We start from the raw sequence: 27,876 nt of genomic DNA, 5'->3' as shown, positions 1-27,876 counted from the left end.
TGGGGAAGAGCCCCATGATTCAAGGGAAAATAATGAAAACTACTTCCACTTATTTCTTTACAACTATCTTACTCACTTCTTTCTTTTCTTTTAATGTTTTAGCGCTCCCCATCGATTTTAACGCTATTGTACGTCCAGTCCAATTTTAACGCCCGATCCCCTTTAATGGGATCATACACCGTAGTGGGTGAGTTGCCATAAGCTCGGAACGAGAACCGCTCCTGCCATCCACACGTCCCGGGTTCGCGGCAACATGGCTGGCGTGCTCAGGCTGTGCCCCGCGGTCGCTCTGCTGGTCGTTGCGTTCGCTGCGGCTTCCGAGCCAACGGGCTCCGCCAAAAGCCTCCAGGCGCAAGTCGGTGAGTGAGTGCGGCTGTTAGGCCTAACTGTCCCGAGATGTGCGCGTGGTCCTCAGTTCTTTGAGTCTGCACACGGGCGTCTTGCCCCACGTACGCGTGATACACTGAATCTTTCGGCCACGTAACCACTGGTGATTCTTCAGAATTGTGGCTGTTTGGCCCCGTTGGCTCAACATACTGGCAAATTGTAGAACATAAGACTCAAAACAGAAGAAAGCGCTCGTCTGTCGTCTCATATATTACTTCTGTCTGTCTGTGTTTTCCTGCGCAACAGTTTGCCGATACACTGACGACTCCGTGAAATTTTTGTGAATTACCTTTAATGTTATTAGCTTTAAAATTTTAAGTTATTCGCCTGAAAGGTTTTCTATCGCCTTTAAATACGCGGCGAAAGTCCGACCGTCGTTCACCAACCAACGGCCACGAGTACGGGCGATGGAGCCAAAGAAAGTAGCGGTGAACGAATATTTGAGGTTCCGAATACGAATCGAATACACTTACAGACCATTCGTATTCGTATTCGAAGAGGAACTATTCGATCCGTCCAGATATTCGAAACTAACCAAATATTTCGTAACAACAGTCGGTTAAAGTCTAGTTACTCTTCTCCATCTGCTAAACAAAGTAATGCGAGCTAGCTTGCGGTTTCATGCGGTAGCTTACATGAAAACCCCTGAATTTTTCTTGCAGTCTATCCTCCCTCGTGTTGTCTGTCATCAATGTTTTCGCGTATCCGCGCGGCCACCATGTAGTCGTTCATCAGACGCCCCTGTAACTTTGCCACTACGGCATCCTTCAAAGAATTGCGAGCGCCTGTATGCTCACTGTAAACCACTACACATTTGCCACCATGAAACAAATTTCCGAGTTCAGCGCGATTTAAGGGAGCACCGCCAATAGTTGAAAGAAAAACGCTGTTAGCCGCTTTATTTTATTTTCCAGTTTGAGAAATTTGTGCCAGGCACGTAGGGAAAGGGTAATAAGGGGTATCCTACAATGGGTCACAACCATGTCATTGTATATCAGGTAACTGAGAAATCTACGGAGTACAACCAACCTCTCTACATGGCTTTCGGAGATTATGAAAATGCATTTGCTTCAGTAGAGATATCAGCAGTCATGGTGGCATTGCGTAAACAAGGATTGCAGGAAGAATACGTGAATATCTTAGCTAATATGTATAGATACTACACAGCTACCTTAATTCTCCAAAAGAAAAGAAAAAAAAAGAATGTCCATCAAGACAGCGGTCAGGCAAGGAGAGACAATCTTCTTGCTTGATTCAAACTATTAAAATAAGAAGAATTAGGAGGGAGGATCAAGAAAGAATATCTCAACAACCTACGCTTGGCCGCTGACATTGTTTTGTTCAGCAACGCTGAAGATGAATTGCAACAACTGATTCAGGACCTTAGCAGGGGAAATGCAAAAGTAGGGTTGAATATTAATAAACAGGACAAAGCTACAACAGCCTGGCAAAAGAACAATAATGCATGATTGACGGCCAGCCTCTATAATCTGTGCAAATTCACGCATTCGTCAAGTCGTTCAACTGAGCAACTTGTAAATTGCATTAGGGAAAAGGAAACGTATACACAATTCCCGGATGACTTAAAGAGTCGAGGAAAGATATGACTCTGCGTGAGGCATGAGAATGTAGCTTTTTTTTTTTTTTAGCGCGCGCGTTTCACTATAATATGGCCCCGTATATACCGTCGTGACCCCATATTCTAAGAAATTGAACGAGTCCGATTTTTTTTATTCAGAAATGAGGTGTTCACTTTGTTTCACAAATTTTCGCTGTTCGCACATTCCTCTTTTTTTAGCGTCCTGTTCCATCGTTGATGTTCCAGCGGGCTGGCCAGATGGAGCAGGATGGTGAGGTTGGGGAACTATAAGTTACTAAATTCGTGTGCGCAACCCTGTGAATATATTTTAGAACAGAAAATAGGAGATCGCAGCTACATTTCCCTATAGCAGTTCTGCCCTTCAAAACTTATATAGGTGCGCTGCTATTCTTTCAGTGTTGACATTTTCTTATAACACGCATGTCGTTCTTTTCTCGCTTTTTTTTCCCTCGGCGCACCGCTGTTTCACACTTAAATTCCACTTTCTTTTCTTGCACCCTGTTTCACACTTAAATTCCACTTTCTTTTCTTGCACCCTGTTTCACACTTAAATTCCACTTTCTTTTCTTGTTGCTCCATAATTTGCATGCGTGTCTAACTAATGCTGAAATTGGGCCGTTTCAGAGAAAAAATGTTTCCAGAAAGTTGGCATGACCCCGGAAGAAATTAGCACCGTAAGTGTAGTTTAAGCATGTCCTTTCCTTTTTTAATTATATTTAATTATTTTCTGCAACCCAGCTTATAAAACATAGATAGGTTGATCAAATTACTGTGGACTATGCGCCTGTGTGCGCGTCACTTTTAATCAATCCCTTTTAATAAAGTTTTGTATACTGCTGTTTTCTTCGTATTTTTTTTTCAATTAGTGAACACAACGTGCAATCCGGGAGAGATTGCTTACCTTAAGAATACCTCTGCGCACGCGCGTGCAATTGATGACACATTTAAGTCATTGTTCTCTCTGCAGATAGAAGACGTCACGAAACGGCTCGATGAAGCAAAGGACACATCAAAAAAGGTATGTTTACTGTTTCTCCACGCGAAAGAATATGCATTATCTGTGAGAGTGATACCTGTATGCGTGCATTTCGACTTTCTGCTGAAACTCAATTGAATGTGATGCATTATGCTTGCAAGGGCACACGAATGCAAGGGTAATAGAAGGCAGGCGCAAAAACAGGCACATTCACATAGAGGCGAACGAAGGACCGATCGCAACAAACACTAACACATTATGCCGCAGAAATGTTTTACTATAGTAGAGGGCAACCGTAGACTATCACGCGTCGCCACGCTATTATTATTCTGCACGCGAGCTTTCAAGGAAATATTTTCGCGTCTCTATTACGTTAAAGGGACGCTAAAGCGCAACAGTGTATTTTGAGAGTGGTATATTATTCTTCCAAAATTCAAGTTCCATGCATTTGGCGGAAGGATGGTCCGTTGCTAAAGGCCCACTCGCAACGAAATTTCGCTTTGGCTAAATTGGTCATAACATATAAAGGAGTGTATGTATGCTATTCAAGACAAGCTGCAATGATTCAGGGCTGGCAATTGCCCAAGTTTCTTATCACGGCCTCTAAATAGCGCTATAAACAGCCGACGCGTCTGCCTGGTGGTTCTGCGCAGGCGACGCAAATCCATGCAGCACTTCGATCCCTGTATTTTCAGCGCTGATGTAATAGAGCGTCTGAAATATATATATATATATATATATATATATATATATATATATATATATATATATATATATATATATATATATATATATATATATATATATATATATATATATATATATATATATATATTCGTGAAACTGCGTGAAAAAACAGCCTGACAGCTTCACTGTCTTTCATGTACGAGTTTCTCGATTTTGCATACATCTGCGTTTCTCAGTATTTATTTCTTTCTTTAAGCTTGTGCCAGAACCTCAGCGCCGCCAGCTATACGTGTGGTGCTGTCTCAAATATGGGCCATTCTTGTGCTGGAGTATATAGTGCTCAAAACCAGCTAGCCCTAGCGCTAGGTTATTTCGGAATGCAGCGCAGTATAGCTCTCAACCGGCGAAACAATTAACTCCAGACCCGGGTATAGAGGCTGTCGAATGTCGTGACGTCACAATGAGTCGGTGCGCGGGTATACTGCGGCCCGGTGTCGCCAGTCGGTCGTCTTTTGCTTTCACGTCTTTTCTGACAGCTTGCTCTCACATTAAACGTTTTAAACGTGTACGTTTTCACAATAGCTTAGCTATTGTGAAAACGTACAATCCAATAGTAAAATGTTTAGTGTCTCCGTCAAGTTTTGCTACGTTGATAAGTATTCGCAGTAAATTTGTATAGGTATGTCGACAACGCTTTGTGTACTCGTTCCCTCGTACGGTTTCTATTTAATATTTTTTTTTTGCACTACCTGTTAGGCCAGCCGTGTACTCGTGCAAGCTGCTCGCCCTTCACGCTGTCCTTATGCAATCGAGAAGTGTGGTTCAGCGTTGGTGCTGCGTGTCGCACCCATTGTTGCCTGTGCACGCACGCTTTGGCTTTTGCACCGGTTACGTTGATTAGTATTGCTATGAAGTTTGGAGAGATATGTATTAACCGAAAAAGGCGCCTTGCGCTTTACATACTTCTTTTGTTTGTGCCTGTTCTATACCAACTGTAAACACATGCAATTCGCATCACTTAATTTTTTCGCTTCATCTTTTAGTTGCAAGTCTAAATATGCTTTATTTATTTTTTCTCTTACAGAATAAAGAACTCGACTTCCTTGACTACGTGGTAAGTGTTTTGTGCGGAGATTGCATGATGCGCAAGCGAACGAATGTGACAAGGGACGTCTTGCTGACACAGTTCCCTGCTTCGACAGCACCTAGGGATCAGCATTGCTGAATGAGATAACGCGTTGCCATTGTAATACCATTTCCTTGGGAAGTGATTCTTTTAATACATTTTACTAATTTCGTCAAATAGTAAACATTCGCTCCTAAGGCCAATTCACGGTGTGCATAACGCCTGCACAGGCCAAACGTCGTCCTTGTGTGTACGTCACTCGTGTAGTATAGAGATATAGTCGTGTCTGGCATTTCTCTTGAGTGCTGTTAACGAGCAATGAACGACTTGTTAAGTTCTGCAGTTCAACACTTCGCAGTCGTAACGAAGAAAAAAAGCAATCTTTCGCTTTCAACTTCCCAGGTGAGCATCGCGTCAAAACTTTTCAATCCACTTCGTGCATCAACACAAGTAATCTGGTGACAGCGACTACTCGCGCTCGAACTCCATCCCGCGAACTTATGAAAAATATCACGTGGCCAACCGGTCGCCCACATCAAAAAGCAGCGCCCTACAACAAGCTTCATAGCAGTTAGCATAGGTGCCGGCGCATAGGTTCCGGCGACTTGTAATGACTACTAATGACTCCAAAATGACCAATATATCTAACGACGGCTTGTAATGACGACAACAGATTATAAATGACCAGAAATATCTAGTAATGAGAAGTAATGACTAAAATGACTACTGATGACTACTAATGACTACGGAATGACCAATACCCCTAACGACGGCTTGTAATGACCACAAGTGATTACAAATGACTAAAAATGCTGACTAGTGAGCAGCAATGACAAATAATGACTGAAATGACTTGTAATGACTAGTAATGACTATGAAATGACCAATATCTCTAACGACAGCTTGTAACGACTACAACTGACTAGAAATGACTAAAAATGCTTAGTAATGACCAGTAATGACTAATAATGACTGAAATGGCTTGTAATGACTATTGATGACTATGATACGACCAACATGCCTAACGACGGCGTGCAATGACCACAATTCATTACAACTGACTAAAAATGCTTAGTAATGAGCAGTAATGACTAATAATGACTGAAATGACTTATATTGACTAGTAAGAACTGCTAATGACCAATATGTCTAATGACGAATTGTGACGACTATACTTGATTACAAATGACTGAAATGCTTACTAATGAGGCGAATGATAAGAGGAGGAAGAGCATGCTTTCGCCGTTCACCTCTTAAGAGCGACGTTAAGAGACCCTGTATTTTTTTTTTTTTTCAACGACAGTGGTGTAAGCGCCCCGTCAGGATTTCGTATAATGCCAGCCGCGTGCACTGTTTCATACATGCCGTACATGTACCAGCACACGCCAATCGTCTATCCCAATTCTCGCACACAATGCAACTCGTGAGCCGCAACAATCTTTTAGTGAAGTTCGCCGGCTGAAGTAGTTATTCGAAAAATTACAACCCGCCGTGGTTGCTCAGTGGCTATGGTGTTGGGCTGCTGAGCACGAGGTCGCGGGATCGAATCCCGGCCACGGCGGCCGCATTTCGATGGGGGCGAAATGCGAAAACACCCGTGTGCTTAGATTTAGGCGCACGTTAAAGAACCCCAGGTGGTCAAAATTTCCGGAGCCCTCCACTACGGCGTGCCTCATAATCAGAAAGTGGTTTTGGCACGTAAAACCCCAAATATTATTATTATTATTATTCGAAAAATTACCAATCTATTGAGCACTCGTTGTCGTCCTTTCTATATGGTCGAACCGCTTATAGGGTCTAACTGACAACCATTATTATATTTTTCTTTCGGTTCATGTTTCGTTCGGGTTTCGACGTGTTCAAAGAATATCGGCACGGGTGCGGTTTTCGGCTCGGGTTCGGTTTAACATTCTGATCATAAGTGTGCCTTGGTCGGTTATGACTGTTTAAAATAGTCCGCATTCTTGTGATGTGCACTTTGAGGCGAAAATAAAAAGCAGGAATGCTCCTTTAGCGCTGAATATTACCCGCCGGAATGTTCCTAAAGAATCGATTTGAAATGACAACAATTAAATGGATTTCAACGTTATGACTCTTGGAGCTGTCAACGCCCGAGGCCTTTGACCTATTGCATTTTGCCTTCTCCCAGGACTTGTACGCACGCACACCGGAAATTTCAAAAGGCATCCGCGACAAGTGGGAGGCGTTTATGGTGAGTGTATCTTACGCTATCTTTTCGCGGAACATTACAGTCCAAGAATGAAGTTACAGATACACTGCTTTCCAGCTCAAAGAATCGATGCTCCAGATAATTACGCCCGCTCATTTTTCTTGTGACGTCACGACGGAGGGGAACTTGCAGCATCGGCGTCTCTCGTGAACTATGTTTCGGAGAGCAGAGACACATATAGTTGGTCACTTTTTCTTTTTATCTTTTTTTTTAAGCCGAGCTTGTGAATTCCTAGGCTGTCGTCGAGTGTTGCGTCATCATGCGAACAGGCCCGTTGCCTAACTCAAGTGCAATTAAAGACTAGACAACGGAAAGTACACACGAAGTGCCCTGAGCCTGCGCTGCCACTCTATCTACATGGGCCATACCGTTCCCAAGTCAGTGCTTTTCTATGTGCGATTCCTTGCCGCCCTTGTCATGGCGCTCTTTGGCCAAACCTGGGCCTTGCGCCATAAAACACCACACATCATCATCATTCCTTGCCGCTGAACAGTATCACGCTCGCATCCGCTGAATATCAATTCTACCAGATCTTCCGGCTCTGTTCCCTCCACGACTTCAACCATAGAGGAGGCTATGCTTCAACCCATCACGTAGAAGTGACCCTCTCCCGGTAATCACAAGCGTGATCGGACGCATCGTTCGACGTCTTATATGTCCTGGCTACATATCACCGCTATCGAAAGCCGCCAGTCCTATTTGGTCCCCTTCCCTCCCACCACGGCGATAGAATCCTCACACCTTTAATTACGTTATGGCAACCTGTCGCCATCTTAACAGGAAAACTTCATTTCGGCTCTTTAACAGCTGTAAAGTACCCGGATGTATTTCTAATGCAACAAATGCCTACAGGTATGCGCACGTAGCTTTCGTCAAAGGGAAACGAGTCCACGGCGCGAATGACCGCAGCTGACCCCGGGGCCTCTGTAATCGGCCTCGATCCTGTTGCATCAGCACCGCGCTCTACATATGCGGAGTGACCACCTTTAAGTTCTACGGAATTGTTAATAATCGCCGGTGACAGATAGCATAACTCTTGTCTTTGAGCTGTATTAATCGAAGATTCAGACGTTACTAGCACGAGAAATCTAAACACATATTCAATTAATTAACGATATGTACTAATTGGCTACTTCTTAATTAATTACTTTATGGCCCATATTGCAATTTACGAATTGTAGCCGGTGGATTTGCAAGACGTATCCACTTGAAATGAATTTCCAGGATAACACTAGTTTCGAGATATTTCCGAAAGTGTTGGACAAAATACAGGGGCGTTCCATTTACTTTTGCGCTTCAGTGCATAAAAGAACGTTTTGTTAAAAAGGTAAGTGGAACAACAGTGCATCTTTTACGAGAAGTTTGATGGCGCATATCTCTCCAAACTGGTGTCATTCGGAAAATCTATTCCAAGTACACACATACACTTTGAAACTTCACCTGCTGCGATTAGTAAATTCCTTCATTTTTCGTTTTTTGCCGTAATTAATCCAAAAATTAATTTAAGTATTTTTAATTAGTTGAATATGTGGTTTGATTTCTCGTGCAGGTAATGTCCACCTCTCTGAATTATCCAGCTCAAAGACTGCAATTGTTGTATGCAACAGGCGATTTTTTAAAATTCTATAACTTAAAAATTATCACCCGGTAGATAGTAAAACTGAAACGAGCTCCAACCGGCATCTTAAAACTAACATTTCGTCCCCAAACTGTCGCTACTAAGCAACTTTCTTACTAACTAAAGCGGTCGGACGTCCTGTTCGCGAAGCATGGTGCAGTCAACAGCAGCAGCAGTTTTTTTTTTTTTTTTTATTCGAAAGCATGCCCTTAGGCATAATACAAAAGATGTTAGAAATACACGAACAGATTCGACTCGTGCAAAAAATCTAGAAGTGAACGATGATGGGGTCCATGAATCCAACGTTCAAGGTCGGGTGGGCGGCCAGGCCGAAGGCCTGTTGCCCGGAGATGGCGGAGACGGCTTAGATGAAGCCCTGGGCACGTCCATAATAGGTGTGTTACTGTCACATTTTGGATTCCTGTGTTGCAAAATGGGCATGATGAGCCGTAAGGACCATGGTATTGTTGTGGCCAGAGAGCGGTCACAGACGGGGTGAGCGCGACCCCGACACGTAGCCTCCTTAACGTAACCTCCTCTCGGCGGGTTAACCCGCCAGGGAGGTCTGACCCACACGGAGGTATGAGAGCTCGTGTGGTACGTCGGAGGTTTTCCTTTTCCCGGATCAGTCGTCCACAGGCGTCTTCAGGAAAATGTGGAAGTGGGTATGTTGTAATCTGTGGGTGGGTTGCCATATCTGCTTCAAGGAGACCCGGCAGGGCTGCTCGAGGCACCCACTGGACGCTGTCAGGATTGGGGGCTCAATCCCATCGTCCGTGGTCCTTTGCCAAGATTGGAGTACGGCATGAATTCGAAGGTAGCTGGCCCATGCCGTCGTCCAACTTATTTACGCTGAGATCGTTGATGAAGTGAAGAACTGCTTCTCATCGAGAACGAGGAAAAGGGTTTATTTACAGAAATTAAATCAGTCTAACATGACTGCTTGAGAAAAAGAGTAACAGTCCAACATGACTGCATGAGAGAAGTGACTCAGTCTAACATGACTGCTCAAGAGAAGTGTCCTCAGCATTCGCACAACCACAGTTTTTATACACTCGATCCGCCGGTCCTACGACGCGGCGACTGTTCGTTTACTCATCACCAACGCGCCGCTGCTCTGCAGAACAGTTTACGTACACAAAGGCAACCGCGCTCTGATGCCCGACGACGGCGTTGGCGGGTGCCGTTCCGGGAACTATCGTTGCCGCTCGAGGGTCGCTCGTTGTTCCGTGCCACTCCGAACCGTGAGAAGCACAAAAATACGTCGTTCCCGCGGCAGCTTGTCCATGCGTGTCAAATCAGCTCCGCGTTGGGGAACTCCGGAATCATTGTTCACGCACCGAACTAGTTCCGTCACAATGTCGAAGGGGCTGGAGGAAGGCGGCGGATTCCAACGCAAAGGCCGCTTCTTTGAACGCCTCCCAGCTGCAGCGACGGAGAGGGAGAGGTGCGCGTCTTGCACCCCTTGTCGTAATCGGGTGGCAAGGTGGCAATCTTGCTTAGCGGCTCGCCATTCTTAACAGCGCCTCCATGGCCCGAAAAATCTCGACTGTCTAGCGCTGACAACCGCTAGGCAGGAAGAGAACGGCTGCTGGTCAGGGGGGGATTGATGTCTTGGCTCGCAGCGACCACTTGTGCATTGATGTCACCGCCCCGAAACATCCAACAAGGACAGGCAACTGCAAAATGAACCCCACAACACGGCTCTGCGCCGAGATGGCGTGCATTGGCCATCACTTTAGACTCGCTAGGCTTCAAAAAAAAACAACAACAACATAAGTGCAGAAGCAAACAAAAAATGCTGCATTTCGCTATGCCAATTTCTGAAGCAAATTCCTGCTGACACATTCAGCAATCATGGAGGGAATCCTGCCAAATGAGAGGGGATCTTCTTCGCTTAATAAAATTAACACTAGTAACCCTAAAATTTAGGCGGGACCCCCAAACGCAGAATTCAAATTAGCCTGCTCAAACCATCCGCATTGCTATGCAACTTTCCCTTCTTATATCTAACGGAGAAGTTGTACTCTTGGAGAGTGAGGCTCCATCGGAGCAAGCGGCCGTTTTTGTGTGACATTTGATTGAGCCACGTCAGAGGACAGTGGTCGGTCTCGAAGATGAACTTCGCTCCGTACAAGTAACACGACAACTTCTGGGCGGCCCAAACCAAACAAGCGCATTCCTTCTCTGAAGCGCTGTAGGCTTCCTCTCTTACATTTAGTTTACGGCTGGCGTAGAGGATAGGATGCTCCTCGTTATCGTCGCCGACCTGACTAAGTACCACGCCCATACCTCTGTCGCTTGCGTCGCATTGAACTATGAATTCCTTTGTGTAGTCTGGCGCGCGAAGCACAGGGCGAGAAACCAATAGCGTTTTCAAACTTTGGAAAGCGTTCTCCTTGTCCTCATCCCAGTGTACGTTACTCGGTGCTCCCTTTCGGAGGGCGTCTGTTAATGGACTTGCCATTTGCGAGTAATTCGGAATGTACCGTTGATAGTACCCCACAAGTCCCAAAAATGAACGAAGGTCCGTTTTCGTGCGCGGCTGAGAAAAATCTCCAATCGTCGCTATTTTCAGCTCAGCCGGCCGTCTCATGCCCTGACCGACAACATGGCCCAGATAAGTAACCTGCGAACAACCAAACCTACACTTTTCCGCTTTCATCGTTAAGCCGGCTTCCCTCAACCGTGAGAACACCTGTTTGAGGTGCGATACGTGTTGTTCCCAGCTGTCCGAAAAAATGGCCACATCATCAAGATAAGGTAAGGCGAACTCCTGCAAGTCCTTTAGGACAATATCCATTAACTTAGAGAAGCTAAACGGCGCGTTCTTCAGCCCGAAGCTGAGTGCGAGAGGGCGAAAAGTGCCTATAGGCGAGATGAATGCGGCATAGCGGCTGGCACTTTCTGAAAGGGGAACTTGCCAGTACCCCCGCACGAGATCTATAGTTGAAATGTATTTAGCAGCGCTAACTCTTTCAATTCGTTCCTCAATGTTGGGTATCGGGTACAGCTGATCCCTAGTGATCGCATTTAACTTCCTGTAGTCAACACACGGACGAGGGTCCTTGTTAGGGGTTTCTACGAGTATTAGCGGTGACGTGTAGTCACTCTCAGCGGGCTCAATAACTCCCAACTCTAGCATGCGCTGTATCTCTGCCTCCATAATCTCTCTCTGTCTTGGAGACACCCTGTAAGGTTTTGATCTTACTGGTTCGGCAGAGGTCAGCTCAATTTCATGCGTTATCAGTTCGGTTCTACCCGACCGATCGCTGAATCTGTCGAGATATTCCCCTAACACCCCTTTTAGCTCATCTAGCTGCTCGGGTTTTAGAGCGTGCGAGCTTACCGAGTGCTCTACTACTTCTTCTAGGCCGATTTCAGAGTTGGAGGTTGCCCTATACTCCTTAAACTTGGTACCAATGCCATCCGGCTCTTTGACGGTATAGTTAACGACTCCGCTCCGCTCTACATACGGCTTCATCAAATTACAGTGATATATCCTCACTTCCTTCCTGCGACCGGGCATTCTCAAAGCATAGTTGGTATCTGAAAGTTTGTGCAACACTTTAACGGGCCCGTCCCAGTGAACTTCAAGCTTGTTCTTTCTTGAAGGTTTGAGGATCATTACCTGGTCTCCGGCGTTAAACGTACGAAGCCTCGCATTCTTGTCGTAATAGAATTTGGCGTTCTTTTGAGCTAGTGCCATGTTCTTTCCGACTAGTTCTTGGGTTGCGCTTAGCCGCTCCAGTAAATTTAGCACGTATTCAACCACGGTTGGACTCTCCCCTCTTTCCTCCCACATCTCTCTTAACATTCTCAGTGGAGACCGTAGTGTCCTCCCATACACTAGTTCTGCTGGTGAGAACACTGTCGCCTCATGTGGAACCGTTCGCAAAGCAAACAAAGTTGCCGGCAGACAGTTCTCCCAGTCCTCCTTGTGCTCGTAACAGAGCGCACGCAAAACTCGCTTAAGCACCGAATGCCACCTCTCTACACTGTTTGACTGAGGGTGATAGACAGAACTGTGTATTAACTTTTTCCCGCACTTTTGCAAGAATGTGGAAGTCAGTGCGCTCGTGAATACTGACCCTTGATCTGCCTGAATTTCGGCTGGAAACCCAACTCGTGCAAACACTGTCAAAAGCGCGTCTACTACTTCGGTGGAGCTGAGCTCTTTCAAAGGGATTGCTTCTGGAAACTTGGTAGCCGGACACAGCATGGTAAACAAGTACCTGTAGCCTGATTTTGTTTTTGGAAGAGGCCCTACCGTGTCTATTACAAGCCGTCTGAAAGGCTCTGTTATTAAGGGCACTACCTTCAGTGGAGCTTTCCAAGTCTCTCCTGGTTTACCAGAACGCTGGCAGGCGTCGCATGATCTTACAAAGTTTTCTACATCTTTGAAACAGCCAGGCCAGTAGTATTCCATAAGCAATCTTTCCTTTGATTTGTTTATGCCTAGGTGGCCGGACCACCCATTTCCATGACAAAGACTCAAAAGGTCCTCCCTATACTTAGTAGGTATGACTAACTGATCTAAAATCTTACCCTTTCGATCTCTGTAATGCCGATACAACAATCCTCCTCTCTCATGTATCGTTACGTTGCGCCTAGCAATGCCTTCTTTAGCTGTGTCACGTAATTTAGCTAAGCTCTCATCATTCTTTTGCTCAGCTGCCAGTGACTCTCTATCCACGCGTAAGAGTTGATCGAAGTTCTTTGAGGCCGGTGATAATAACGACCCTGTCTCGCTTGTGAGCGCGTCTGCTTGCTCTTCCTGCAGGCTAGAACTCTGACACTCTAGTGCTACGCTCTCATTGAGCTGGTCAGCTGGCAGGCTCTCCTCAACTGTTCTTTTGTCCCTCGGGCCTAGCTCGGATTCGGGTATTGAAGTTATGCCCTTTTCTGCTTCCGCTGGAGGAGCTTGAGCATTTTCAGCCGAAAGCGCCGCGATCTTACGAGCTTGGCCTCGGGTCAATGCCTGTACTATGCCCTCTCCCAGTTTGAGCCCTCTGTCACGCAGTAACTGATTCGAACGATTCGAAAAGATGTAGGGATACTGCAGTGACAAAAATTTGGAGACTGCAGCCTCAATCTCTAGCTCCCCGAATGGTCCACTGATTTTGACTTTGGCCATGGGCAGACACACGCTGTGTTCTTCTACAACCTGTTTTATCCACGCTACTTCTCCGGTGAAGTCATCTACCATCACGTAAGACGGATGGACAATGTCCAGCGTGGCGGCACTGTCTCTTAGCACTCGGCATGGTTTTCCATTAACTTGCAGGTCGTGGAGATATGGACTTAAAAGTTCCATATTCTCATCCTTTTCCTCCACGTAGGAAAAAACTACGCTAGACTTCTCGCAGTTTACAGCTATATGTCCCAGTTTGTGGCATTTGTAACGGCGAATTGGTCTAACAGATTCGAATTTTCTTTTCTGTTCTTTTTGTGCGGTTTCTCCGTTAAGTTTCTCCTCGCTCTTTTCTGCGGGCTTTTCCGCCATGTCTTCAGGCTCGGATCGTCTAGTTTGCGCACCCTTTTTGAACGGAAATGGTTTCCGCGGTCCATTTCGACCGTCCCAGTTTCCCTCCTCGGCGTTCAATTTTCTACGGGTTGCGTACTCTTCGGCTAATTCAGCCGCCCTTTCCACAGTGTTTACATTACCTCTGTCTTGCACCCACAGTTTCACAGCTTGGGGGATGGTTTTGTAAAACTGCTCTAGACACATGCATTCAATGATCATGTCTCTGCTGTCGTACGCTTCCGCGCTTTTAAGCCACTCGACTAGGTTGGCCTTTAAGCTATACGCAAACTCCGGATAGCCCTCGCTATCTTTCTTGCCTGTGCTCCTAAACCTTTGCCGAAAAGCTTCGGCTGAAAGGCGGTATTTCTTCAGGAGACTAGCCTTAACTTTCGCATAATCATATGCATCCTGCACACTCAATCTGGCGATTACTTCCGCCGCCTCACACGGCAACATAGACAGCAACCGCTGTGGCCATGTACTCGGACCACGGTGTAAGAATAATTTAGGTGTTGACACTGCGGCCGGCGCACCGTCCTGGTTGTGTTCGCCGCCGGCGCTGTTTCCGTTTCCCGGCGACAGGTGGCGCTAGTAGGTGGAGGCTCTTAACATCCATCCATCCATCCATCTCGGATTTGCGCTGCGTAGGTTATCGATGCTAAGCGTTGCTCGTTTGTCGAGCTCGATATCGGGGTATATAGAAAAGTATGCACAGGCATGAATACACCGGGATTCTGCAGTAACAAGACTGATTATCTAAATGAATGTGCAACTGATTTCTCGACGACGTTTTTATTATAGATCTGGTATCTAGCATACGTTGAAGCCAGTGTATCAATCGTATTTTCTAGTTGCGCCCGCCAATGTTAGCTAATTAAAGCAAAAATAAATAAATTGTAGCCGGATTTTCGGGGAAATAGCGTAAGGACAGCTAGCCAAAATGCCGTTCCGAGCTTCGGTCGTCAACCCAGCAATCTCGCGCTGTGCGCTGGCGGTGCGGCTGCCGCCGCTGCTCATCTTCCTCTTTACAAAATAAACGTCCTCAAAGCACCTTGAACCATTGCACCTCTAGCTTACACATGTACTTGGTTACAAACTTCGCTCGACACGCGACCCCTACGCAGGCTTCTGCTCAGTGTTAAGGCGATGGCGGTTATACTTTGCGCCAGTACTGCAAGCCGTGTGCAGTACAGCTTGATGAAGGGCATGTCACACGGCTAAATCCATCGCAACTCTCAAAGCAGTATATCTTGCGCTAGTTGCCCATGAATGGGCATAATTTTTCTATTCTACTCTGTCATTTCAAGAGAACAATGCGCGCTCTTATATTAGAAAAAAAAATGTCCGACCTGAAGTAGGTCTGGTGGTGTGTACAGTGCTCTTACATTTGTGTAGAATATTAGGAATGGCATGCTGAAAGGGGGGCTGAACATATAATTTATTCTGTTACAAAACTATACATTGCATGGCACAAACTGTTTAATACATACATTCACAAAAAATCTAACAAAATTAGTACATTCTGTAAACTTGGCAACACGATTCAGGATGAACAAAGTTTCGCAAGCTTTTTTTTCTCTTGAGCTTGTTTTTTCAAGTTCATGGTTGCAGCTTTGCAGTGCTGCCTCATTCTCATGGTTAAGAAATAGTGCAGAATTTGTGCAATGACCTCTTCTTTGTGCTGAGCACATGGAAAAGTCAAGGTCTTTGTGTCAAACACATGCTCCACCGTTTCCCAGTATACAGACTGACTGTCGGCATTTTTTGCAAAGTGCTCCTCAGCTACTCTCAACAGCTCAAAGAGATTCGCGTTGGGGTGCAACAGTCCACCCCTGCTCTTTGTGTTGGTCAGGGATGCTTCAGCAGAGCTGTTTTGCGGAATGGTAAAAGCAGACCGGCAACAATCGCACGTGGTGGCTTTCATCAACTTTCGGCTCAAGAATCCAACCACATAGTAAAGTATGCAGTCAACGACTTGCGCTGTATCCTTTCCGTTTACTGTGATAACATCCTCACATTCCCAGTCCTCAACAAGAATCAGTTTATCAAGCTTTTCTTTTAGCTGATCAATGAAGCCAGGCGAAGAGTTGCTTGCACTGCCTAGTTCGATCAGGGCTCTGAAGTCTGATGCGTCTAGTAATGGCTTCTCATCGACCACGCAGCAATTGCCAAACTTGGGAGGCCTCAGAAGGCTGTAAATGGACATTGTATTGTACAGTTGCATAAATGTTGGCATTGAAGGATGGTCATTCTGGCTTCCAGCAAGTCTTATCTTGCCAAAGAATCTTTCGATCGGATCTTGATTCATTTTATTTGTAAGAACGTATCTGAACTCGTACTGATGCAAAAGAACCTCACAAAGCTCTTTAGTTGATCTCAAGGTAACTCGGAGCCCTTCAGAAGTGCTTTTTGTCAGGAACATATCTTTCGTGATATTTCCACTCTGCAGCTCTTTTTCCCAGTTATCCAACCATTCTACCCCACGTGACAGAATGCCTAGGTCAGAGCCCTGCTTTGTGACACCTTCATGAGGAAACCGCCGGTTCAAGGCATCGAAAAGATTATTAAGAAACAATGTGAATTCTTGCGTGGCTTCAGTGTCTCCCAGACTGCGCACACCACGGTTTCTGTAAAATTCAATACCTGCTGCCATCGAGCGACTGAACACTTGCGTGGCAAGCTTTACCCGCATCTTTTCACAGTTGCTTGGATAAATGTGGGAATGTGTTATTTTTGGACACACCTTCAAAGCTCCAACATTCGCTTGGTCTTCTTTATAAACTGCTGCATAGTCCTCCCACCTAATCCAACGTCCCTCCTTTTTCAGGTACCTTTGTTGCAAAAGACGGTTCCTGATGCATTTAAAGAGGTGTGGAGCATCAGAAAATGCAAAAACTTTTCGTGTGGGGTCGCTTGGATGTGTGAAGGAGTTCCGGCAGGCTTCTAGTGACCCACTTATACCCAGTGTTCGCCACATAGTCCTGTTTGTCGAAGCTCCATCACAAACAAACCCATGAATTTTTGCTCCAGCTTCCTCCATAAGTAAAATTGCCTGAAGGAGCAACTGTGCAAGAATAGTACCCCTCGTGGCACCTTTTGCTGCAAAAACACCTATTGGCTGAGCATAACTTTCACCAAAAGGGCAGAACATAAAAACAAGAGCATGGTCTGCAAGCTCGGTACTGTTTTCCCTCTCTGATGCCAGACCGACGTAGGTCATTGTCTTTGAGTTGACAGCCTTACTTTTACGGACTTGCATCTCATCAAAGATGATAATACCGTGCCGCTTGAAGTCATCTTTCTTTTCAAGTTTCTTTTTTAAGGCTATGAAGAACTTACTATCAAAGCCTGTTTTAAAGCCCACCAATGAGATGTAGCGGTGTATTGTTCGTACTGAAGGCAAGGCGAGAATTTCACTCTCCATCAAGAATCTGTATCCTCCAGGTGACCTAATATGGAGGAGAAGGCAGAGCAAGATCCAGTCATCTGAGTATCTTCTACCGTTTTTTGAGCGAGCTTTGCCTGCAGCTACACACTCTTTCAACACCAGCTTTTGCGCTTCAGGAAGATTTGCTTCTCTGGAAAGGCGTTCGAGTGTTTCATTACTGATTTCTAGTAGTTTTGATTTGCAGTTAGCCAATTCTTGTTCAAGATTATGTTTTTGTTTTTGAAGCCGCACTTTTGACTTGTAGCAGGCAATCCTGGCGCGCCGCAACATTTCAATGCGTGTTTTTTTCGATGGACTGGCCGGAATGCGAATGTGTTTCAGTTGAGAATTCTTTTTCTTTCGTGCAGCATGAATACGAAGTACATCTTTTAACTTAGCACATGCATTGCAACTTGTACTCTCTGTCACTAGTAGGCAACGGTTGTGCCGCCAGGTTCCACATTTGTCAATATATGCGCACTCGGGGAGTATATTATTGTACATTTCACCACTGGGACCACCTGCACACACATGCATTTCATGAAAGACCCGTACTGCACACTCTATATCAGCTAGGGAATTCATGGGCAAACCAGAACTTATGGTCTGTACGTTAACAAAACGGCCATAAACAAAACATTTCACTGACAAGGAGTCATTATGTGATGTGGTTACTTCTAGTACTTTTCTATGAAAAGGCGCCTGGTTACTCTCTTTCGGCAATTCTAGCTCACTGAAAACAACAGATTTAACCCCAAATCTGTCAGAAACTTGGACTGCCCAGGCTTCACTTGGGAGTTTAAGGCTGGAAGCACAGCCTGACAGAGCGGAAATTGTCATTTGCTGTCCTCCGTCCTGGAGGAACAGGGACTCGGTGGGTCGCTGCTCTTGCGTTGGTCCATGACTTCTCTCTTGCTCCGTAGTTTTTTGAGATGAGGAAGAAACTTGTTGCTGAATGAAAAGAAATGATAGAATTAGGAATGTTTCTGCCGTCCGAACTAAGCCAAAGTTTCGTTTACGTCATCTATATTATGTCATTACTTCTCTTAACAAGTCGGTGTTATATGTTTCTTAATATTTTATTATTTCTTATTAATCTAAAATTTTCCTGTTACCAACCTCTTCTTTAACGCCTGAACGGCGCTGAAATTAAATAAATGAATGTGCACTTTCCGGATGGCACCTAATAGTGAGCAAAGCTTATGCGATTACTAGCACACTGTGCTCTTAGATGTCCAATGAGATCCTGGCTAATTAATTATAATCAAATAAATATACTGAAGGGAAGAAAACACGGCTGCAGCAACCGTATCGTATTTACGATAATTTCCGCTCAGTAGGTATTGTAGAACAATATCATGATTTGTTGCGCCTAGTGAGCTTAGGTGAAGCGGCTGGAGGAATGCCACCTGAATTTAAAACAGGAAATTACCTTTTCAGCTGTGTGACTAGGTGCGTCGGCAGTGCATGTGCCACTCAATGTGTCAGTATCGTGTTGAAAAGATACTGACGTGGGCGCGACGCTGCTGAAATCCAAGCGTGGCCTCTTACAAGGCGCGTCTGTTGATTCGGCATCAGAATATTTTGAACTCGTTGTGTCAACCAGCAATAAACTTGGTGTATTTTCAACGGCCAGGTGTAGCTCTTCAGAAGCATTCGACGCTTCTGGCTGTCCTTGCTTCTTAGGCTTCTGAGAAGTCGGCGGCAGAGCCTGCCGTTTCCGCGGAGGTTTTCTCGTTTTTTGCTGCACAGTCAAGTATCCTGGGCAATTCGGGAAAATGCTAGGCACAGCGTCGGGTGAGAGCACCGGCTTTTTTTGTGCGTGCAGAAGGACGTTCCCCTTGTATTCCGCGTGATATGTTGCAGAGATCACTTCATTCGGGAAGTGCTTCGCGCACACGTGGTCGGTAGGCTGCAAAACTCTGTCTGCTCTCGGAATCGCCCGTCGCCACTTTTCTAAACGTTCGGGTTCACGCGGAGCCTTGAAAAGCGACACACGCTCCGTGCATGTCCGATACCCCGACTTGCAATTCGGTACAAAGCACTTCTTGCCCATTTTGAAGCGCAGCAAGCCTGAGCGCAACTAATTGCACTCGGCGTCACATGACGCGGCGTGGTATACGTTGAGTGAATCCCAGCAGAATACCAATCAGCCGAACAATGCACTCACAGGACTGACAGGCACAACCAAACACTTTTCGAGAATCCGGAGAAGCCTTAATTCACACACACACACACACACACACGAGTTTCAGCAAGTACACTTCTGCACCTATACCACGTGTATTCACCCCGCGCGTGGCGTGAAAATTTCTGAACGCACCCAAGCGGGCAGCGCGGGCCCCTGGGCTCCCATACTACAGCGCCATCTGTACCCTTGCGGCGAAAACTACCGCCGATTCAAGGTCATCTGCGAACACAATCTGCCCGCGCGTTCTCTCTACGGGGAGCGGCGAGTGTCAGCACCTAAATTATTCTTACACCGTGACTCGGACCGAAGTTCATCTTTTCGCAAGTCCTTTCAAAATTGCTTAGGAACAAGCCTATGTCGGTCCCGACCTCAAATGGCTTTAATAGCCTGTCCATGCGGTACTATTCTGCCTCACTTGATCGACCCAGAGCGCCTTCACTTCCTTGAGACAACTCCAAACGTCTGTTTTCAAGTTCAAGTTGCATTTTTCTTAACTCGCGATCTTTATCGCGTTCCTCTCTCTCTCTATCCCGTTCCTCTCTCTCTCGTTTTTCTCTGTCCCGTTCTTCTCTTTCTCTTTCCTGTTTCTCTCTCTTTTTTGAGAAGTTCCAATCCCATTTCAATATCTTGCTCACTGGCCTGATTGGAAATTAGCTCCAATAATTCCGATTTGAGCATTTACTTGCGTACATCTAGGCCCAGTTCCTCACCAACAATCAACAACTCGTCTCTCAGCAGTGTCCTTAACTCCATGACTGCTGCTTTACTGCCTTGATTCTGCTCTCTAAATCTAGCTGGGAAAACACAACCTAGCTAACACACAACAATCTAGCTTCCCTACTGTTCTAAACAGAACAACCACAAAATGAAGCCTAGAGAGTCAAAGCAAAAACCAAGCACTCACCGCAGATACAGCACCATGTCGCAAAGTCCATCTCACCGCTGTCAGCCAGTTGTCAGGATTGGGGGCTCAATCCCATCGTCCGTGGTCCTTTGCCAAGATTGGAGTACGGCATGAATTCGAAGGTAGCTGGCCCATGCCGTCGTCCAACTTATTTACGCTGAGATCGTTGATGAAGTGAAGAACTGCTTCTCATCGAGAACGAGGAAAAGGGTTTATTTACAGAAATTAAATCAGTCTAACATGACTGCTTGAGAAAAAGAGTAACAGTCCAACATGACTGCATGAGAGAAGTGACTCAGTCTAACATGACTGCTCAAGAGAAGTGTCCTCAGCATTCGCACAACCACAGTTTTTATACACTCGATCCGCCGGTCCTACGACGCGGCGACTGTTCGTTTACTCATCACCAACGCGCCGCTGCTCTGCAGAACAGTTTACGTACACAAAGGCAACCGCGCTCTGATGCCCGACGACGGCGTTGGCGGGTGCCGTTCCGGGAACTATCGTTGCCGCTCGAGGGTCGCTCGTTGTTCCGTGCCACTCCGAACCGTGAGAAGCACAAAAATACGTCGTTCCCGCGGCAGCTTGTCCATGCGTGTCAAATCAGCTCCGCGTTGGGGAACTCCGGAATCATTGTTCACGCACCGAACTAGTTCCGTCACAATGTCGAAGGGGCTGGAGGAAGGCGGCGGATTCCAACGCAAAGGCCGCTTCTTTGAACGCCTCCCAGCTGCAGCGACGGAGAGGGAGAGGTGCGCGTCTTGCACCCCTTGTCGTAATCGGGTGGCAAGGTGGCAATCTTGCTTAGCGGCTCGCCATTCTTAACAACGCGTATGAGGATATTCGTAGTGGCAGCAAGACGGTGAATGCTATCTGACAATAGGGTGGACCGAGATACTCTACGTATGTCGTGGATGGCTTGAGTCGAGTCTGTGCGAATGATGAGTTGAGAGTATCGAGCATCTTGAACAGTAGGTAGCAACGCGGCCAAGCCGTCTCGTATGGCAGCAAGCTCGGCAAGGTAGGCCGGTGGTGCAGGATCGGCAACATACGAGCACGTTTGGCCTGCCTCTGGTATCAATGGACACACGAGAGCTGTGTGAATCATGGTGCCATTAATACTGGCATCAGTGTATGCTACAAGAGTCGTATCGTCTTGGTTGTCATCGGCGCGATGAAGGCGGGAAATATAGGCATTCGCCTGACGAGGAACCGGGCTATACAGACGACCAAGAGGCTTATTGTCACTTAATTGTACCCTTTCCCACGGAGCTACATCGGGTCTCGTAGATGCTGGATTGTCTATTTCGTGCCCCATGTACCGGGCCAGTGAAGCAGCCGAGCCGAAATATGATGGCTTTAGGGCGCGCGCGCACCGACGTTGGTGTACGAGGTCGTCAATAGTGTTGAGTTGGGACTCAGCCTGTAGAGTTGGCAACGGAGTGAGACGTGGTAATCCCGTTATGGCCCGCATAGCTTCATTATTAATGGCCTCAAGGCGAGCCCATTGTGCCTTCGTGAGATGATGAAACTGGGCTCTGTAGACGAGTCGTGGTTGCAATACAGAACGGACCAGAAGGCGAGCCATGTTGGTGCTCGCTCCACCAGATTTCTTCGCAATCCGACGTATCAACTGTATCGTTTCTGCGGCCTGTTGCTTTGCATTCTTGACCCATGGTCCCGCAGATCCGGAGGAATCCATTTCAAGGCCGAGTACACGGAGAGTTGCAGCCTCGTGTAATGGTTGCTGATTCAGAGTTAACTGAAGAGGCCGGAGTGCCAGTAGACGGCGCCCATACTTGTTCGCTACTGACATGTACGTCGTCTTGTCCTTGGAAATGTCAAGGCCTATCTGAGCACACCAGTTGTGCGTCATGTTCAGGGCCTCTTGGAGCGCTTGTTCTTGGTGGCAGATTTCAGGATCAACTGACCAGACAGTGATGTCATCTGCGTACATTATGTACTGTGCATTATGTATCGTGGCTAGCTTCCAGGCTAGTGGAAGGAGAGCAATATTAAAAAGGACTGGTGCGAGCACAGATCCTTGTGGGACACCCCGATGTGCGACGAACTGACCTACTGCTTGGCCAGCCAGGCGAATGGAGAAGGTGCGAGCGCACAGGAAGGCTTCGACGAATGTGCAGACACGGCTAGGGAAGTGAAACCAATGGAGAATTCCGACAATTGCTTCGTGACTCACATGGTCGTATGCTTTACGAATATCCATTGCCAGAATCGTGCGAATTCTTCGGGAGCGGCCTCCGATGAGAACCATAGAAGATAGGTACGCAAGGCCATCCTCTGCGCCTAGATGAGCACGGAACCCGATTTGGCCAGGATGATACCATGAGTACCGCTCGAGCCACCATGTAATACGTGTCGCGAGCATACGCTCCATCAGCTTGCCTAACGTTGAGGTTAGTGCTATTGGGCGCATATGAGCGATATTATCTTGGGGTTTTCCGGGTTTGGGAATAGGGACCATTTCTGCATGCCGCCAAGAATTGGGAATGACTCCTGTAGCCCAAGCTTCGTTTATGGCCCCCAACAGCACTTCGAGAACCTTGCCTTCCGTGTTTTTATAAAGTTCATACGGTATGCCATCCGGTCCTGGTGCCTTGCATGGCTTCGACAGGTCGATTGCCGCTAAAAATTCCGCCATAGTGAAAGGAGCTTGTATACCCTCAATGTCAGAGAGCGTAGGTGGCGTGCCTGCGTCCGCAGGAAGGCAGTTTTGAACAACGAAGGGAGGCGGTGCTGTGTCCAAAGCCGGAAAAAAGGTGTGGGCGACAGTTTCTGCGAATACTGCTGGTGTCTGGCCCGATGCTAACAGGGCGCAGGCTGCGGGCTCTGGAGGGCGCCGACCACGTTCCATTACTCGGAAGGTGCGCCAAATGGAGGCATTGGACGACGAAGGTCCGAGAGAAGAGCACCAGTCCATCCAGCGGCCACGTTCTAAGCGGTGTTCATGGCGCCGAGCTACTGCAGTAAGGCGTTGGGCCTCTAAGCGAAGGGTATTTGATGCAGGGTCACGTTCTGATGCAAGTTCTGCTTGGCGGCGCGACGCCCAGAGACGCAGAAGTTGCAAATCAGGAGCGGTTCGGGATTCATCAACCCACGACGTACGTGTCGCCTCAACCAATGCCGCCTTAAGACAATGGGACGGGTCCACCATGAAGTTGGATACATTGCTTTCTGATACCACCCTGTATCGATCCCAGTCCACCACTCGACATAGGCGGCGGAGGCGGCTTGTTCCACCCGAAGATAAGCCAAGGTGAATCGGATGATGGTCGCTACCCCAGCAGTCGGGTTCACATGACCACGAGATGGTCGTCCTTCCTAGCCACCAAGATAAGTCCGGTGAGTGTGGCGGTGCGCAAGGGTGGTCTCGCCGACGAGTAGGCACTGACACATTATTAAGGAGAGTGAATTGGGCGTCCGTAAATGTGTCCAGCACACATGTACCACGCGCACTGGAAATAGCGTATCCCCATGTGGTGTGGGGCGCGTTAAAATCTCCTGCGACCATAATGGGGCAACCAGGATGTTTCTGTCGTAGGTGCGCCAGCCAGCCGAGACACAACCGAGCCGCACGACCGCTGTAAGGCCGGGCATAGTATGAAACGATGATAACGTCCGTGCGTTGGAGACGAACCAATACGGCCACGACTTCTTGCCATAGAGTACACCACCGTGAAAGATCAACACGAGTCTGATGAAGAGTGCATCTTACATACGCTGCAGCCTTTCCTGGAGGGACATCGGGCGTAGCACTCCTACGATCCAACATTGAAGGCGATGAGTATGCCACAAATCCTGGAATGGGTGGCAGGCCGTTGGATTCTTGAAGTAGTAGAGCCCAAGCACGCAGCTTCCCATATCTGAGACGCTGACGCAGCTCTCCGACCTTCCCCGCGATGCCGCGACAGTTCCACTGTAAGATGCCTTCTGGCACTCTTGAAGACGTAGCAGCCATCATAGATTAAGATTGGCCAGTAGAACCGAGGTGAGATGCTGGAGCTGTTGCGCAACGAAGCGCAAGAGTTCTTGGGGTGAAAGAGGCTTCGACACAGATGCCGGGTTAGCCATATGAGCAGGACTAGATGACGACGGCGAATGCGACGGCCGCGCTCCGTCATGACGACGCCGGAGCACTGTACGGCGGTCCTTGAGACGTTGGATCTCCCTTTCAAGGTTGGCGAGGCGAGCGTCGATCTCGAACTCTTCGTCTGCCAAAGGAAGCGGCGTGTCTTCTATCGATTGAGATGCCCGTTGCGGCCGTGAAGTGGACGACCTAACAGCTGCGCTATAGGTACGAGTGGCAGCATCACTTGTCTCTGTACATGCTTCTGTCACCTGGCTAGCATCCTCTTCCAGCGAGGCCAGAACGGCGTAACGGTTGTACACAGGGACTTGTTTCATTGATGAATCTCGAGGGGTCCTTGCTGGCTGTCGAGAATGGCGTTGCCGAGCCTTCTTAGTGGCCTTCAACTTCGTAGGACACGTCGTGGAAGTGATGTCATGATCGTTTGTTTGGCATAGGCCGCATCTAAACGATGCCGACGGTTCAGGCTCCATGGTGTTGTCCTTAGGTGGGTAGGGGCAGGATGATTTCATGTGTCCCTGTCTAAAGCAAGAGTAGCAGTACACAACGGAAGGCTTGAACGGACGCGGGCGCAGTACGCAGCCGTAATACAGGATACGTTCAGGTGGGGAATTAGGACCTTGAAGCGTGATTAGGCACGTACGACCGCTGCCTAGGTAGCGAGCAGCCACGACCTTGTGTGTGGGACACGATAGTTCCTGCAGGAGCCTCTCGGGTTCTTCGTCAAGGTCAACGCCATTAACCACGTAGCGTCTTAAATCTGTACCACTGGCGAGGTACGCCTGGACTGGAAGGACACACTCTTCTGAGACTTGTATTTGTTGCAGTTCTTCGAGTTTATAAACTAGTGCCATAGCAGACACCCATACTGAGACCGTATTAGTGGGTTTGTGTAGAGCAAAACCTTGAAATCGGGAAGTCTCGAGGCAGGCGTCCAGGGCCGCTTGAATGATACGATTGTGCAGAGTGGACATGTCATATCTAGCACGAGGCTTGATAACCACTTTGTACCACGATGTCGTTGGCGACTCCGGAGACGTGCGTGTCGGTCGTGCAGGCAGGCCTTGTGATGAGCGAGGTCTTTTCGGGGCTGCTGGAGCTACATTTTCATCCGATGGGAGGCCAGTAGCTTCCTTCGTCCTCTTGGCTGAGGTGTGCGCCACGACAGCAGGGCTGTTCTGCTCCATGTTGGTGGTATCCATGCTCAGGGTGCCGCCTTCACCCGTTGCACTTGTCCCCACGGAGGAGACGTCCCTGGCTTGGATGGCAGTTGCATCGGTAATGTTCCGCTCCCTCGACGCAGCGGACAGCAGCTTGGATGCTCCGCGCCGGCGCGGCGAGTGCCGCGGGGGCACTCGCACTCGCGAAGCCGCACAAGAACTCGAGTTCGACGGCGCAGCAGGAGGGTGTAGATGACGACGTACCTTGTAGATAGGCGCCAGTAGTAATTACGAACCGCCAAAGCGGTCCATAAACAACAGAGTTCCAGTAGCGTGGAAAAGAAACCAGCAAACGGGGCGAAAATCCGGAGCTACGGAAAAACACGTCCGTGCGGAACGAGCGCTGGAAACGCCCCCCCAGCAGCAGTTAATGTTTGTCTCCTGCCTGAGATATCCTTTGTTCTTATGCTGTTGATCACACGTAGCGAGGGAAAGAAGAACAAGGCGAAACACGAGCAGTATTCTTTCACTTTATTTTTAGCTTTTCTGTTGGTTTAAGTAACTTTCGTGTAGATTTAGGAACAGCAAGGTAGAGGGTAAAAAAAAAACGCTTTTTATATTTGCCTGAAGTTATCTATAAACACCGTTTGCTAAGTACGCGTAGTACGTTTTCTTGGATGTCTGGTTCATGCCTTCCATGTGGCGATCCTCAGCTTTCATTACATGTATTTTTCCTCCTGCTTTCCAGACGTGCATGGCAGATGAAGCTGCGGCTCGAGGACAAGAGATTTTGGGTGTTCATCGCTGATACAAGAGGTCCAGTTGCTTTTCCTTGTAAATAAATGAAACTGTCTCGACTGTGTATCAACCTTGACAAGTCTTCTGCCGTACGTGTTTCACTTACTGTATAGGTATCTCAATGACGGCACTCTGCTGGATTAGTACAAATAGATTTAGTCACTTTCCTGTCCGTCCGCCGCACAACAAAAATGTTCATTTACTGAGCTGTAAGTGTAGTAAATGATTCATTTGTATTTTTATTTGGATCCGCAGAACTCGTTCGTCCCACCCATCCATGACTGTTTAATAGTTTTGACGTCTGCACAGGCCACGTATTTGTAATTATTGCTGTAGTAAAAGCGCAACACCAATAGAGCCGAGCGAGAGGTATGCCCATCGGACTGCAGTCTTTGCGATGTAACCGAGTGGCACCGTTGGTAAGAGAAAAAATATATGCCAAAGCCATTGACGATTATTGTCAATGCAAGCGAATAGGCCGAACGAACGAACGACCTTGCCGCCCACTCTGTAGCCCGAAAGGACGTGCTTTTTCCCTCGCCTTCGCGGATATTTTTCGTGGCAGCCGTGGAGAGCGGACGCGTCCACTTCTTGCTTTCCCTGGTGCGTCGACGCCGTCAGCGTTCGGCGGATCGCTCGCCTACGTCCGGGAATCTGCCTGGGATTCACGTCCGCTGTGTTCCGCCGCCGCGCGGCCAGCGAGACGAACGAGCCACTCTCCTCCTTCCTCCGGCCCCTCACCCCAACTACCGCAACTCGACTGCCCCGAGAGCAGACACTTTTCCATTTACACACTCGTAATGCTCACCCATTAAAACTGCAGCCTTGCTTACCCTATAAAGTTGTCGGATACCAGCCAGGACTGGAAGAACGTGAGCAGTCGGGCTGTGCGCCCGAGCTCGCACACAGATGTGCCTTGTGTTACGGGCTGTTGCGGCTAGGGTGGCGTTCAGGGGCATGGAATCCACCAAGCCCATCGAATACTACGCCAGGTTGTATAAAATGAAGGAAAAAAGCGTTTATTTAGCTTAGTTACACGGCTCCAGTCACGCAGGAGCAAGTTAAACGTCTCAGTTCACATCAGGACCCTCTGTCCTCACTCTCGAAAAAAATATCTGCTTTTAATCCCGTGGAGTC

The 27,876-nt window shown here is 47.5% G+C and overlaps 1 protein-coding gene across 2 annotated transcripts; it reads left to right on the top strand.

Moving 5' to 3' along the window:
* Positions 1 to 82: 82 nt before the first annotated feature.
* On the top strand, positions 83 to 26,809 carry LOC135919322 (uncharacterized). Of its 2 annotated transcripts, none has more exons than XM_070533174.1 (6): positions 83 to 359; positions 2,612 to 2,661; positions 2,955 to 3,005; positions 4,735 to 4,764; positions 6,926 to 6,988; positions 11,203 to 11,310. In XM_070533174.1, the coding sequence occupies exons 1-6, from the start codon at positions 254 to 256 to the stop codon at positions 11,293 to 11,295; spliced, it is 393 nt and encodes a 130-aa protein (XP_070389275.1). In that variant the 5' UTR covers positions 83 to 253; the 3' UTR covers positions 11,296 to 11,310. The 2 variants fall into 2 exon arrangements, with proteins under 2 accessions (XP_070389275.1, XP_065309144.1); XM_065453072.2 differs by lacking the exon at positions 11,203 to 11,310 and adding an exon at positions 26,690 to 26,809 and having other exon boundaries at positions 93 to 359.
* The last annotated feature ends 1,067 nt before the right edge of the window (positions 26,810 to 27,876 follow it).

The sequence above is a fragment of the Dermacentor albipictus genome, chromosome 2 (assembly GCF_038994185.2).
Source record: "Dermacentor albipictus isolate Rhodes 1998 colony chromosome 2, USDA_Dalb.pri_finalv2, whole genome shotgun sequence".
NCBI classification, from domain to species: domain Eukaryota; kingdom Metazoa; phylum Arthropoda; class Arachnida; order Ixodida; family Ixodidae; genus Dermacentor; species Dermacentor albipictus.
The sequence above is the reverse complement of the archived record's forward strand: the minus strand, read 5'-3'. Positions and strand labels throughout refer to the sequence as shown.

Coding starts and splice junctions, on each gene's coding strand:
- LOC135919322 (XM_070533174.1), top strand. CDS start 254: ATGGCTGGCGTGCTCAGGCTGTGCCCCGCGGTCGCTCTGCTGGTCGTT. Junction 3,006..4,734: donor CAAAGGACACATCAAAAAAG/GTATGTTTACTG, acceptor TTTCTCTTACAG/AATAAAGAACTCGACTTCCT. Junction 6,989..11,202: donor ACAAGTGGGAGGCGTTTATG/GTGAGTGTATCT, acceptor CGCTATTTTCAG/CTCAGCCGGCCGTCTCATGC.